Source organism: Rutilus rutilus (genome assembly GCF_951802725.1).
Source record: "Rutilus rutilus genome assembly, chromosome: 23".
NCBI classification, from domain to species: Eukaryota; Metazoa; Chordata; class Actinopteri; order Cypriniformes; family Leuciscidae; genus Rutilus; species Rutilus rutilus.
The window spans coordinates 19,757,332-19,771,586 of record NC_140233.1 but is presented as its reverse complement, the minus strand read 5'-3'; the positions used below and the strand labels follow the sequence as shown (position 1 = coordinate 19,771,586).

Here is a 14,255-nt window from a genome sequence, read left to right as displayed (position 1 = left end):
AAAACTATATTTGAATGTGAATATTTTTTCATAAACTTAAAATATACTGCTTCTATACATTGAACTTTAAATCAGTGGTTTTCTATTTTCTATTTTTATTTGATTAGTTCATTCGAAATGCAGCAAACCCGCATTAAACAATGATAAAATGCTTATTATTACATCTGTATAATAGCCTACAAATTATTATTATTATTATTATTAATATCATAATAATGCCATCAGAAATTATTTATACATTATTAATAATAATAGCAACAATACACAATAATATTTATCATTATTACCATCATATAATCTATATAATAATAAAAGATAATAATATGACGTCATTATTATCATTATCATTATAAATAATTATTTCTTCCTGATCTTATGGGGGGAAAAATAAAAGTGGGCGTGCACTCGATCTATTAATGGTTGTGAATGGAAATAAAGTGATTTCATGGAGTCTTTACAGTGTTGACAAAATGACCAAACACACATTGCGCTTTTCAAAAGAAGTTTGACTTCCTTGGCAAACATTTATCATGGTAACCGTTCAAAAAGTTATTAGGTTACAAGTTATTAGGTACTGTATTACTGTAAAATCAATAATCAATAGCTAATAGATTACGATTTCATAACATTCCTGCCATTTTAATTGGCTGATTACTAAAACCAAGTTACTGAAGTAAGAACTGCAGTAAATTACGTTTATCACGTTACTTTTGTAAATTTGAGTGGCTCTACATGCAGCAACATCAGTATGTTGACAAAATAATCAATCACTGAGTGTTTAAAATCAATTTTAACTTACTCATCTTCACACTCGCATTATAACTAAATCAAACTGTCGGAGTTATTCACGCGCCTGACGCTGTTCAATGAACCTGTCATGTTATCATATAGACTACGCATGACGCTGGCACGCGCTTTACGTTGCTGTGACGTCTCATGCGTCACGCGCTAAAGATGTCTGCGGAAGGAGCGGGACTCACCCGTGCATTAAAGTGTCGGCGCAGAAGAGTGGAGAAAGCCGGAGGAGGTTCAGCCGCGGGATCCTCTGGAGCAGAAGCGCGTCTCTGAGCTCTCCATCCCCGCGTCAGAGCTCAGCCCAACCAGCCCGAACCATTTAACCTCTCCCTGACCACAACTTCACCACCACTTTCAGTCCACATCTACAAACGCTTGAGGATGCAGAAATAATATATTATTACGTAATAATAAAACAGTCTTTAAATGTATGAATGTCGCTGCACGTGATGACAGCACATCAGATAAGCGGGATTTATTGTAAATAGCACAAACAAATTGTACACTGTAAAAAATTTGTAACACTCCCAAATCAAAAATTTCAATTGATTGATAACATCTAAATTTTTCAATTGGCCCAAGTGAAATTCTGTAAATTCTCAAATTAAATGTACAGATTTTCACTGGGGCCAATTGAAAAATTTAGATGTTATCGGTCAATTGAAATTTTTGATTTGCGAGTGTTACAATTTTTTTACAGTGTATATATTCATGATACCAAACACTAATATCCTCAGATTATGAAGCTCTGGGTTTAGTAGTGAAATCAGACTATATATGTATTGGCAAGACAAACAATTTTAATGGAAAATACATATTTTAATATCCCTTTTTAACCCCAAAAGATGATTTTTTTTTTAAAACAAAACAAATCTGCTAACATTCATTAATTTAATAATTTACTTTTTTTTTTTTTTTTTTTTTATGGTCAAGAAATGACTCAGAATTGTTGCATTTTCTTTCACTTTTTGAAATATTTCTAAATCAGGGCCAAAATAAAAACCATTTGTAAGTTTAGAAGAGATAACTGTTAAAAATAACATTTTAAGTAAAACATATTTACTTAACTCGCTCAAACTGCAAAAGAGTCGATCCATGATTTATCACCTTTGCATCTTAAAAAAGGCACATACCTGCACTGTTAAAAATAATAATAATAATCATGATTTGTAATCACAGCATGTTTTCTTTTGTCAAATCAACTTAGATTGTTTATGTGGTTCAGATAACATAATATTTTGAGTTTCTGTTGATTAAACCAATCTCCTTAATTGTATTAACTCAATGTTTTAATTTCAATGAACTTAAAATTAAGGCAACCAGGTTACTTACTTTTTTAAATATATATATATTTTATATGAAGTCACTTCATATAAAGTGTCATGTTAAATTGAAAATTAGTAATAAAATTAGCTATCTACAGCCCCCACAATCAGGTAACAAGAAATAGAGGTTATTTGTAGCTAAAAATATAAAGTTTTTTCCGAGATACAGATAAAATTTCCTCTTCCTCTCATAATTAAGCAGTAGAAATTTATGTCGTTTCTTTAAAAAGAATTGGATAAGCATCAGCGGAGTCTTTTGGGAGATTTGGGAGTGTTGCTTGGTGTCTTAAATGATGTAATGATCGTTTTTTAATCAGTTTTCAACGCAAGGTCAAATCCCATATTAAAAGTTAATGTAATACAGTAAATGGCTTGAGAAATCAATCACTCATGTAGGTCATCGTCGTACGTAATTTGCGTTCTGCTAAGAAGATCCTGAAAATAAAAGAAACCTGTAAATTCGCATCAGGCATGAGTCCACACACAAAAACATGAGCTCACTTGAATGATCATTACACAGAACTTGAACCCATGGAGTCAAAAACATAAAATACGCCTCTGGGGAACATTAGGGTCATAAAAAGTCTGAACTTGTCTCCTGTTTGCTGTGCTCGGGCCAGACTGCTCCACGTCTTGCACTTAGTTATCAGATCAATAAGTGTTGAATTATTTTCTTGGAGACATGACCACTTTCATGTTTTGGCGTGGAAAAATAGTTTCTCTGCGTTAGATAAAAACTATTAACAAAAAATTCAGAGTGGACATGAAGGTCAAGCCAACAAAGATACAGTTCAGTACATGTCGTCTTTTCATGGTTTACTTCTGTTGAACAGAACTGGGACTTGAACTCTGTAACATTTAAAAAAATAAATGTGTTGTAGTTTAGAAATAATTCTATAAAAGGGTACAGCAGAGTTTCAGAAATATGTTCTGGTCAAGCTCAAACACATAAACTTAATTAATTAGAATTTGATTGTTTCCATAAAATAATAATAATAATCCAGGATGAACCAAAGGGTGGAAATATTAAAATTAACAGAATGATTAGCAATGATAGAAATAAAGATATTAACAAAATTCCTAACATGATGGAATGTAACATGATACAAAAAATGTATAAAAATAGGATTCCTATAAGAATGGAATGTTACAGGATGGAAATAAAGAAGTTAACACGATTATTAACATAATAGAAATAAATAAATTATCATAATTCCCAACAGGATGGAAATAAAAATTAAGATTCCTATAAGAATGGAATGTTACAGGATGGAAATAAAGAAGTTAACACGATTATTAACATAATAGAAATAAATAAATTATCATAATTCCCAACAGGATGGAAATAAAAATTAAGATTCCTATAAGAATGGAATGTTACAGGATGGAAATAAAGAAGTTAACACGATTATTAACATAATAGAAATAAATGAATTATCACAATTCCCAATAGGAGGGAAATAAAAAATAAGATTCCCAACAGGATGGAATGTTACAGGATGGAAATAAAGAAGTTAACACGATTATTAACATAATAGAAATAAATTAATTATCATAATTCCCAACAGGATGGAAATAAAAAATAAGATTCCTATCAGGATGGAATGTTACAGGATGGAAATAAAAGGTTAAAATGACTTTTAGCAGGATGGAATGTAACAGGACGAAAATAAAGAAATGAACAGAATTCCCAACAGTATGCAAACAAAAAACATTCCTATCAGGATGGAATGTTACAGGATGGATTAACAAAATGGATTCAAAATGATCTTTTGAAATGTTGTTGTTATCATACCACTTATACAATTTACTCAAACAGGTTGGAAGGTTTTTGAGTAAAACAAAATAATTCCACAATACTATGTACCGTAAATCAAAAAATGATGCCACACCCTGGAGGATGATGTCCCTAAGGACCCAGCTTTTGTTATTTAACCCTTTCATGCATGAATTATGATAACCTCAGTCAGGATTTTTTTTTTTACCTATGTGTTTTTATTGCTCTTGGGGCATGAAAAACAAGATTTGAAAGTTTTTTTTTTTTTTTTTTTTTTTTACACATTTTTGAAAGAGATTTTCAGATGTCCACTTTTTTTTCTTTTTTTTAGGTTTAAACTGGAGAGATACTGTATTAAACATAATACAGTAATGACACAGCAATATTGTGTGTATTTAACAAACCAATCAATAAAATTATATAAAATCATGTGAAACTATAAAATGTATGCAAAAAATATAAATGCAAAATATTGCAAAGGCAATTTAACTTCATACAAGTTGAACTTTGCGTATCTTTGATATCAGAACATGAGGACGTGATTCCATTAGAGATCTATACAGCCTGTCAAGGTACAACTGTGGAAACCACTCAGATGCTCCCTCCAGTGTACCAGAGTATCAATTTACCCTTATTAGCTGATAATTCTGATTATGTTCAAGATGGACATGCACATTTCTAGCATAGCCCTCCTCTGAGAAAACCAAGCATCAGGTGTTTTCAATCTCATCTGAAATGAGCAGTGTTGGGGGTAACGCATTACAAGTAACATGCATAACGCAATCAGATTACTTTTTTGATGTTCCAAGTAAAGTAATTTGTTACAAGTAACGTGCATTACCTAATCAGATTTTTTAATGTTACGAGTAATGTTTACAAGTAACATGCATAATGCAATCAGATTACTTTTTTGATGTCACGAGTAAAGTAATGTGTTACAAGTAACGTGCATTACGTAATCAGATTTTTTTGTTACGAGTAAAGTAAGGTTAAGTAACATGCATTATGTAATCAGATTACTTTTTGATCTAACAAAATATTTCATTACAAGTAATGTGCATTACGTAATCAGATTACTTTTTGATGTTACGAGTAAAGTAACGCATTACAAGTAACATGCATTACTCGTTAGATCAAAAAAATTGTATGTAATGCATGTTACTTGTAATGCGTTTACTCGTTAGATCAAAAAGTAATCTGATTATGTAAAGTAATGCATTACAAGCAACATGCATTGCGTAAACAGATTACTTTTTGATCTAACAATTAATGCATTACAAGTAACGTGCATTTCTTAATCAGATTACTTTTTGATGTTACAAGTAATGCATTAAAAGTAATGTGCATTACATAATCAATGACTTTTTGATGTAATGAGTAAAGTAATGCATTAAAAGTAATGTGCATTACATAATCAGATTACTTTTTGATGTTACAAGTAATGCATTAAAAGTAACGTGCATTATGTAATCAGATTACTTTTTGATGTTACAAGTAATGCATTAAAAGTAATGTGCATTACTTAATCAGATTACTTTTTGATGTTACAAGTAATGCATTAAAAGTAATGTGCATTACGTAATCAGATTACTTTTTGATGTAATGAGTAATGCATTAAAAGTAATGTGCATTACGTAATCAGATTACTTTTTGATGTTACAAGTAATGCGCATTAAAAGTAATGTGCATTTCGTAATCAATTACTTTTTGATGTAATGAGTAAAGTAATGCATTACAAGTCACACATTATGTAATCACATTACTTTTTTGATGTTTGATTACATTCTAATAACACAAATACATTTATTTGCAGTAAAAAATGTTTTACTGTAGAATAAGTATTTTCAAAAAGTAATAGTATGAACTATAGGTGAAATATAGTCTCCTAGGAAAGAAGGAATGGGTGGATATTCCGGAGAAACTTGGCATTTCTCATTTCATTCCATTGGCCATCTTGGTGTGAAGGGGGGAAACAATCGACACACAACAGCTTGCCACTTGTTGGCAATGTATAGGATGATGCACTTGTGTCCACTGTAGAGACTGATGTGCAACTATGCCATCAAACCCATGCAAATGCCAGAAAATGCTTTTTGAATAGCTGTCCACTGTAGTGACCACTATGCATGAAAGGGTTAAAGAATAATTGGAATAACAGGGTGGAAAGTGATGTTGAGCACACTGGGGAAAGGATAACTAATTAGTATTAAAAAAGAAAGCAATTTAAAAAAAAAAAATTCATCCAGAGGCAACTTTGTGCAAATCGAAGTGTAATGATTTACAATTCACCCCACATCCTCCACTGACAATGGCATTTGTATTGTGATAAAAGAAAACTGATATGATTTCATCATTATTAAAAAACTGTGAGTTTGACATTTTATCCAATATATAAAGACTAATATGACATGAAAACTGCCTAGTGGGAACTATCCCATGTATAAATAGAGGTCATCGGCACCCGAGAGAGAGGCAACCAAATCTTTGTATTCGCCGATTGTCGACAGTCCCGGGGGCCCGACCCTCAGTATGGGTTCTGAAAGGCCTCCAGACCCTTAAATTCTGGGGTATTTCATCCATCTTCTGGAATGGGAGAGAAGCCAACTAGGCCCTATTAGAGAAAAGGGAGTCCAAGTTCTGACAAGGCCAATACAGAATGGTAGCGAAGAAGGAGGGAAGCTAAAAAAAACACCAGACACAAACCGAAAAAAGAGTGGGAGGACGAGAACAATTGGAAATCGGAGGAAAAAGAAAGCGATAGATTCCTTAAGAGAGACGGATGGATGGTGTACAGAAGACGGGTAATAGGAGACTTTGAGACTAAAAGAAAACAAAAGGAAATAGAGAGATGTTTTTATCAGCGTTAATACGAGCTGTTTCTGCACGCCATCCAAAATACACCATTGCGTTATAGTGTGCGTGGGAAAACTCAACAAAAGGTTTTTTTACTGTCCTCGCCCCTGCCCCAAAGAGACAAATAATCTGACGAAAACCCCTCAACAGTGGGAAAGGATGAGTAAGAAACTTGCAAGTGAGTCGTGTACCTTGCCATGACAACGGCCTTAAAATTCAAGACTTTTACAATCTGGGATATTCCATCCGGAATGGGGGAGGAGGTTGACTTAGTCCCATTAGAGATGAGGGAGTCAGAGTAGGAGTTTTTGGGGGGTCTCTAGAGAGAATATGGTGATCTAACAAACCAAAACATTTTCACACACTATGGTGTTCTGGTCAACTGAAGCAAATCACATAAATATAAAATAAACATAGCAACCAAGATCATCGCCGCTTGCTTCCAATCACTCCCACTCATTAGCTTGCAATCATTAAACCACAGTGCATGTGATGACTGTTCAGTGGCGAAACACAAATCAACACCGACACTTAATTTGCAATAATGTTTGCGCTTAATGGCTTTGCTTGGAACGGATCTGTTTTGAATACGGTGCAGTAAATGGGCTGTTGTCAGGAACTAAACTTGTGTGCCAAGCTTGTCCTCGTGATTTACCAGAAAACATAAGAATTATTTGATGCATTTGTTAAGTGTAATGCAAAATATCTTTAAAATATATATATATTATTTATTATTTGCAGTCACATTAATCACTGTTACATTACAAAAAAACTTGAAATTCAACTTTGTTTCAACCTAAATTTCACCTTAATTGAAATTAACTTTTATTTTATTCTAAGAAACCCGGTTCAACCTTGTTATAAATATGACTTTATTGAATATTTTGCAACCCCAAAATGTTTAGAATGTAACAGAGTTGACACAAAACATGTTTTGAAAGAGAAATATATTAGCATTTTCAAAATATATATATATATATATATATAATTACAAGGAACACAGAATTTACAGTCTATGAATTCCAAACTTTCTGTCACAGGGTTGAAATAATGACTTTAACGTTAATAACAATAAATAACTACTGATACTTGGTAAGACTATTACCACATATTTATCATTTGGGGTAATTTTAAAATCGGCTATTGAAAAATCCACTAATCTGTTTTTTATTCTTTTAATTAAAACTTAAAAAAAAAAAAAAAAGCTCAATCAAATGAGTGATTACTTCCAGCTGACTCCATCCCACTGAAAAAGCATAGGCAACTCGGGTACTTGTGTGGTACTCTCTAGGTCAAGCCGGTATTTTATGGAAAATTTGCATGCTGTCCCCTGTTTACTTACTGCACGCTGAAACAATAGTAGACATAGTATGAAATTCCACAGGTGAAATCCAGTCATTTCAATAGGAATCCACATGAACGGGAGTTTTGAATGATGGCGAACAAGTTCCCCATACAGATTTTGCTCGTGTTCAAGTGGGTTGCATTCATTCTTCACGATTCGTTGACCATTGACTGTGTGAGCTTTGCTTCATACCGTTCTTACAACCGAAATTATGCTGAAATTTCACTAAAGTCATCTGGCAGACTGAGGTAAAGCTGCTGTTATTGGTTACTCAGGACACTGTATGTGGAAACAACGCTCATTTATTCATTTTGAACAAATCCTTCATACATATATATATGTATGAAAAAGTACATATTTCATATACTACGTTAACACAGTTCACCGTCGTCATATTACTGTGTAATTAGTAAACTGCCCTACAAAAGCTCCACAAAACTTTCAGTAGTTTTTTTTTTTTTTCCTCTGTACAATAAAGCTGTTTGAAACTAAAAATATTTAGACTAACCATTCTGAACACAAATTGATTATTGATGAACGAAGACGGGGCGGACCTCAAAACATACCCCAGTCTTTCACCAATACAAACACACATACACACCAAAAAAACATCACAAAAGAATAGCAAACCGGAAAAAAATCTTGGATTATGAAATATGAACTGAAGCTTATTTTACATAGCTGCTGATTCATAATATATATGATAGTCAAAGTCTACAAAGTGTGATGCTGAAATGACACGTGGGTAGTTTAATGACCGCTTTAAGCCCAGTAACTCAACCGTCTGCTTGAATCTTTAGTTGACCATGCTTGTTCCTTGCACATGAGGTACTTCAGATAGACCGAAGAGGAAAAGCCTTCTGTTCTTTTCTGTTTAGTTCAGTGCCAGAGAGATCGGATGAGCTGGAGATGAAGCCAGCATTGTTTATGTGTTACTAAGCACACTGCGACTGCTAACGGCCAGTAGTTTCCAAACCAGCTGACACGTTACAACAAATTGCATTTGTTTTACTTGGATTTAGTCAATAATTGTTGACTGACAGCGGTTGTTTCGGTTGAGAATTTGAGCTTGAGTGGCCACGCTTCTTGGTTTCGCCCTCTCCTTGACGCTCTAGCCGAATATCATTGTTTATGAACATGTCAGAAGGTTTTTCAAGTGCCTGGCATCTGGATCTGAACCACCTCTCCGTTCTCGGCTTGCTGCAGCTGAATGGCCTCCTTTACGTCCATCTCCGCCTGCAGACCTGGAGTCAGAGCTTCAGCCTGAGGACAAAAAAAACAGTCAATGAGTTTTAAAGTGTTAAACGGTGTTGTGCTACTATGAAATGCAACTGCAAAAAGAATGATTGTTTTAAACTGGTTTCCTGAACGTTCTATTGGAAAACAGACAGTCCTACCTGTTACAACAGGTTATGTAACGCTATATATAATGTGTATATATATATATATATATATATATATATATATATACACACACACTCACCTAAAGGATTATTAGGAACACCATACTAATACTGTGTTTGACCCCCTTTCGCCTTCAGAACTGCCTTAATTCTACGTGGCATTGATTCAACAAGGTGCTGAAAGCATTCTTTAGAAATGTTGGCCCATATTGATAGGATAGCATCTTGCAGTTGATGGAGATTTGTGGGATGCACATCCAGGGCACGAAGCTCCCGTTCCTCCACATCCCAAAGATGCTCTATTGGGTTGAGATCTGGTGACTGTGGGGGCCATTTTAGTACAGTGAACTCATTGTCATGTTCAAGAAACCAATTTGAAATGATTCGAGCTTTGTGACATGGTGCATTATCCTGCTGGAAGTAGCCATCAGAGGATGGGTACATGGTGGTCATAAAGGGATGGACATGGTCAGAAACAATGCTCAGGTAGGCCGTGGCATTTAAACGATGCCCAATTGGCACTAAGGGGCCTAAAGTGTGCCAAGAAAACATCCCCCACACCATTACACCACCACCACCAGCCTGCACAGTGGTAACAAGGCATGATGGATCCATGTTCTCATTCTGTTCCTAATAATCCTTTAGGTGAGTGTATATATATATATATATATATATAGAAACAAAAAATTCGCTTTTTTGGCAGCAAACACTTAATATGGGTTTGGTTCATACAAGGGTAAAAAAGTACCCCATGACTAAAATGAAATACTGTATCTTTAATGCTGTGGGCCTAATTTTTGGCCAGAGGTCCTGAACATCTTGTTCAGACACATGGCATCATGGATTCGATCAAATACCAACAGATAAAAAATCAAAACCTGACAACCTCTGCTAGAAATCTTATGACAGGCCATGTTTGGATCTTCCAACAGGACAGTGATCCAAAAACAAACATCAAAATCAAAACAAAAATGGGTCACAGAGCACAAAACCAAGCATCTGCAATGGCCATCTGAGTCCCCCCCAGACCTGAACCCTATAGAAAATGAGTGGGCTGAACTGAAGAGAAGAAGCGCCAACATGGATCTGGGAATCTGAAGGATCTGGAGAGATGCTGAATGGAGGAATGGTCTCTGATCTCTTGTCAGGTGTTCTCCAAACTCATCAGGCATTAAGGAGAAAACTCAGAGCTGTTATCTTGGAAAAAGGAGGTTGCAAAAAGTATTTAATAAAAGGGGGAAAATAATTGTTCCCTATGTGTTTAGGAGAAAAACATTTATTTCATAATGTGATTTTCCCCCCACTTTCAATTCTTTTACTTCAATGAAAGGTTAGATTTTTGCATTTAAAAAAATATATATATATTTTTTTTTTTACAGCCATCTTTGATCATATTTACCAAGGGGGCAAATAATTCTGACCAGCACTGTATATATAAAGCATATTAGAATAATTTCTGAAGGATCATGTGACACTGAAGACTGGAGTAATGGCTGATGAAAATTCAGCTTTGCATCACAGAAATAAATTATATCATAATTACATTTCACAATATTACAGTTTTTTCTGTATTTTTGATCAAATAATCGCAGGCTTGATGAGCATAAGAGATTTCTTTCAAAAACATTAAAAGTAGTAATGGTTCCAAACTTTTGACTGATGCTGTGTGTGTGTGTGTGTGTGTGTGTGTGTGTGTGTCAAATACTTCCAAGATGATTTTATTTATTTTTTTATACATTTTTGGGGGAATTTGATTGACTTGAGGGCAATTAAATTAAACCAAGTCTGGCATAATTACAAAAAGCTTCACATTATGCTAAACTTCAGACAAGAACTTGACAAGACTCTCAAGTGTAAAACAATAGAAATATGAAGCCAGTACAGTATTATGACATTTGTGCACAGCTGACCGCACATCATCTGAATTCCACATTAATGCACCATATCAATAGTGTCAACACTGAACTGATGCACCCAACATGTCAAAAAGGAATCCACTGCATTAAAAACAAATCTACAACAGAAGTATCTGTCTGCAGTACGGTTGTTCTATTAAAATACCGTGTGTACACATATCAATCGCCAGACTGTACATCCCGCCATTCGCCCAGGCTTACCGTGTCCCCTTTTACCATATTGATGAGGGCAGTGAAAGCAGGCGAACACAACGCTGACAGGTGTACAGATTGATACAACAAAAACAAAGACCAATACAACAACAAGAGATGGAAAAAGAGAGGAAAAGTAAAGGGTCAGAAAAAGGCTACACTTTATCTCAGTCGTCGAAATAAAAACACTCCCTCGAAAAAAAAAAGAAAGATGGAGGGAGTGATGCAGGGGGAGACATTGCAGGATGAGTCACTTCAGAGTATGTGGAGTGAGTCATTCCTTCCTCAACACACGCCAGGGGAACAGACCGCACACCTGGACGGTGCAAAGGCTCAAACTGTACTCAAGGGCACGGCCCAGAAGTGCCAAGACTCTTAAAACACAGCCCGTCTGATGCGAGACACTCGCGGGCTGTGTTTTTCATCTGAGGTGTTAAGTGCAAAGTCCTCAGGGGCCGATTTCCCGCGGCTCCACAAGAGGGCACTCATTAGGGCCGATGAGGGAGTTCACGACCGAATCGTTTAACACAGTAAGTGAACTGACACTTCTATCAGACTCTACAGAGAACAGACCTTCCTGGCCGGAAACCTCTCTCTTTATTTTCAACCATATTTTTTTATCTGTGGTGATCAAATGTCTGATATGGAAACTATTAAATGAAGTAAAAAAACAAGAACAAAATGAAGGGGTGTGTACGTAAAAAAAATGTCCGTAAACACTACCACATGTTTATGTGCAGCAGAGAGCGATTTCAATAATCCTGAAATTCACATAGAGGGAAGCGCGGTGACCTCAGGATGGTGGTTGAGTGCCAGCAGAGCATCATCTGTGTGAGGACAGCTGTCTGAAATCATTTCAGATGGAAATTAAATGATTGAACTGACTACAAGTTGCCCAATTATTAAGCTTTTCTAGAGTTTAAAAATCAACCTAGTAAAAAAGATATACTTGTGATGTCATTTCGTGGCTTCTTAGCGTTGAAAATGTTCCTGGTCAAAAAATGACCGGCCTTTAAAAATTGCTTGTAAATCACTTTTGTTGTGCTATTTTATCACTAAATATTGGATTCAGTCTTTTTGTCAACTTGTTTTCTTTTAATTAGGACCCAACAAGTGTAACAAGGTGTAAAAAAATCACGAAAACACTCCAAAAAATTGGGCGAAGTAGTTATACCCGGGGTGAGTAAAGTCAGTCAATTTTAGTCCAATGCGATAAAGTTAACTAGCATTTTCGGGAAAAAGAAAAACTTCTTCGGGTCAAAATGACTGGGCACAACCTGAGAGCTCATCAACCAAAAACATAGCTAAATAGCTAAAATCGTTTTATTTGTTTAAATTTTACTTTAATTTTGCCCAATAAGTTTCTATTTATTTTTTGTAATCATTATATATACTTTTTTTTTTTCTGATGCCCACATAAAATTCACTTATAAAGTACATTTAAATTCACTTGAATTTTTCCTTGAGGGCCACTAACATTCTTAAGGTTTTATACATTTTTTGTAATCACTTTTTCTCCCTTATGTCCATGAATACAGTATTTCTTTATTATTTTACATATTTGATTTTACAAAATTTTACAAAAATAACAGTTGCTACTGGTTAGGACACATTTTAATTAATTTTTGAATACATTTTTTTCCACTCTACCTAAAGTTTTGATGTAAAATGTAAAGCATATGAAATAAATAAGGCCTATATCCAGGAAGTGATGTTTTTTTTTACTTATTTAAGAGTTAAGGCCATTGCACACTGAGTCCGAAATTTTCGTAAGAGTTTTTTCGTGTTCGTCAGCCTTAAAATTCGTCACGCACAGAAACCTTGCACACTGAGTCCGATGCGTATTTATTAAACCTTTGCGAAAAAAAAACGCAAAAAATACAAAATGGATTCGTCAAGCAGTGAGGATGATTTTGTTGCCCTCTTTCTTCTTAAAAAGAGAAAAAGAAAGAGGAAATATTGGGTCCATCCAATCCTGAGTTGGATGTTGCATTACCTCCTTATCAAGGAGTTGCGAAATTATCCCGAGCGATTCCAAATTTACCTCAGAATGTCAGTGGAACAGTTTGATGCTTTGCTAGCGATACTGGAGCCACATATCAAAAAGAAGACCACCAATTTCCGTGAACCAATCGATCCTGAACAGAGACTGGCAGTAGGCCTATGTCTAAAGTATGGACACACACACACACACACACGGCCGGCGGAAGCGCTGGGCAGATAGAACAGCTGTATCAGGTTATATTTTATTCAGTGTCTTTGTAATCCGCATTTTGTTTTTCATACAGTACTTTGTGCTGCGAGACTTGTACGGTGGCTCTGAATTGTCAAAAAACCTCTCAAAATACTGGCTGTGGATGCGAAAAACGCAGAAAATCGAACCCGATCCGGGTTTTTTTATTACGGACGAAAGTTTCGTAGACAGTGTGCAAGCGTGATTGACATAACGTGAGGTCGATTTTTTTTTTTTTACGTGCGAAAATTTCGGATGCGAATTTCGGACTCAGTGCGCAATGGCCTTTAAGAGCAAGCAAATTTGATTATTTATTTAAATATTACAATTGAAAAAACTAGAGAGCAAGATATAAAGCATGAATAAATGTATGGCTTATTTTCATGGTCTCGTTGAGAAATTGACAAGACTAAGTA

At 35.0% G+C, this 14,255-nt stretch overlaps 2 protein-coding genes across 4 annotated transcripts in view; both read right to left on the bottom strand.

Annotated features, from left to right (window-relative positions):
- The window catches only part of znf469 (zinc finger protein 469), a 314,352-nt gene extending 313,266 nt beyond the window's left edge, over positions 1-1,086 (bottom strand). For both annotated transcript variants that reach the window (XM_084397157.1, XM_084397159.1), the window contains exon 1: positions 981-1,086. The gene's annotated coding sequence lies outside the window, so the exon portion shown is untranslated. The remainder of the gene's footprint in view (positions 1-980) is intronic.
- Positions 1,087-8,381: 7,295 nt separating this feature from the next.
- Positions 8,382-14,255, bottom strand: part of banp (BTG3 associated nuclear protein) — a 51,513-nt gene continuing 45,639 nt past the window's right edge. For both annotated transcript variants that reach the window (XM_084397602.1, XM_084397603.1), the window contains exon 13: positions 8,382-9,358. In XM_084397602.1, the coding sequence (XP_084253728.1) occupies positions 9,248-9,358 (111 nt within the window). In that variant the 3' untranslated portion in view covers positions 8,382-9,247. The remainder of the gene's footprint in view (positions 9,359-14,255) is intronic.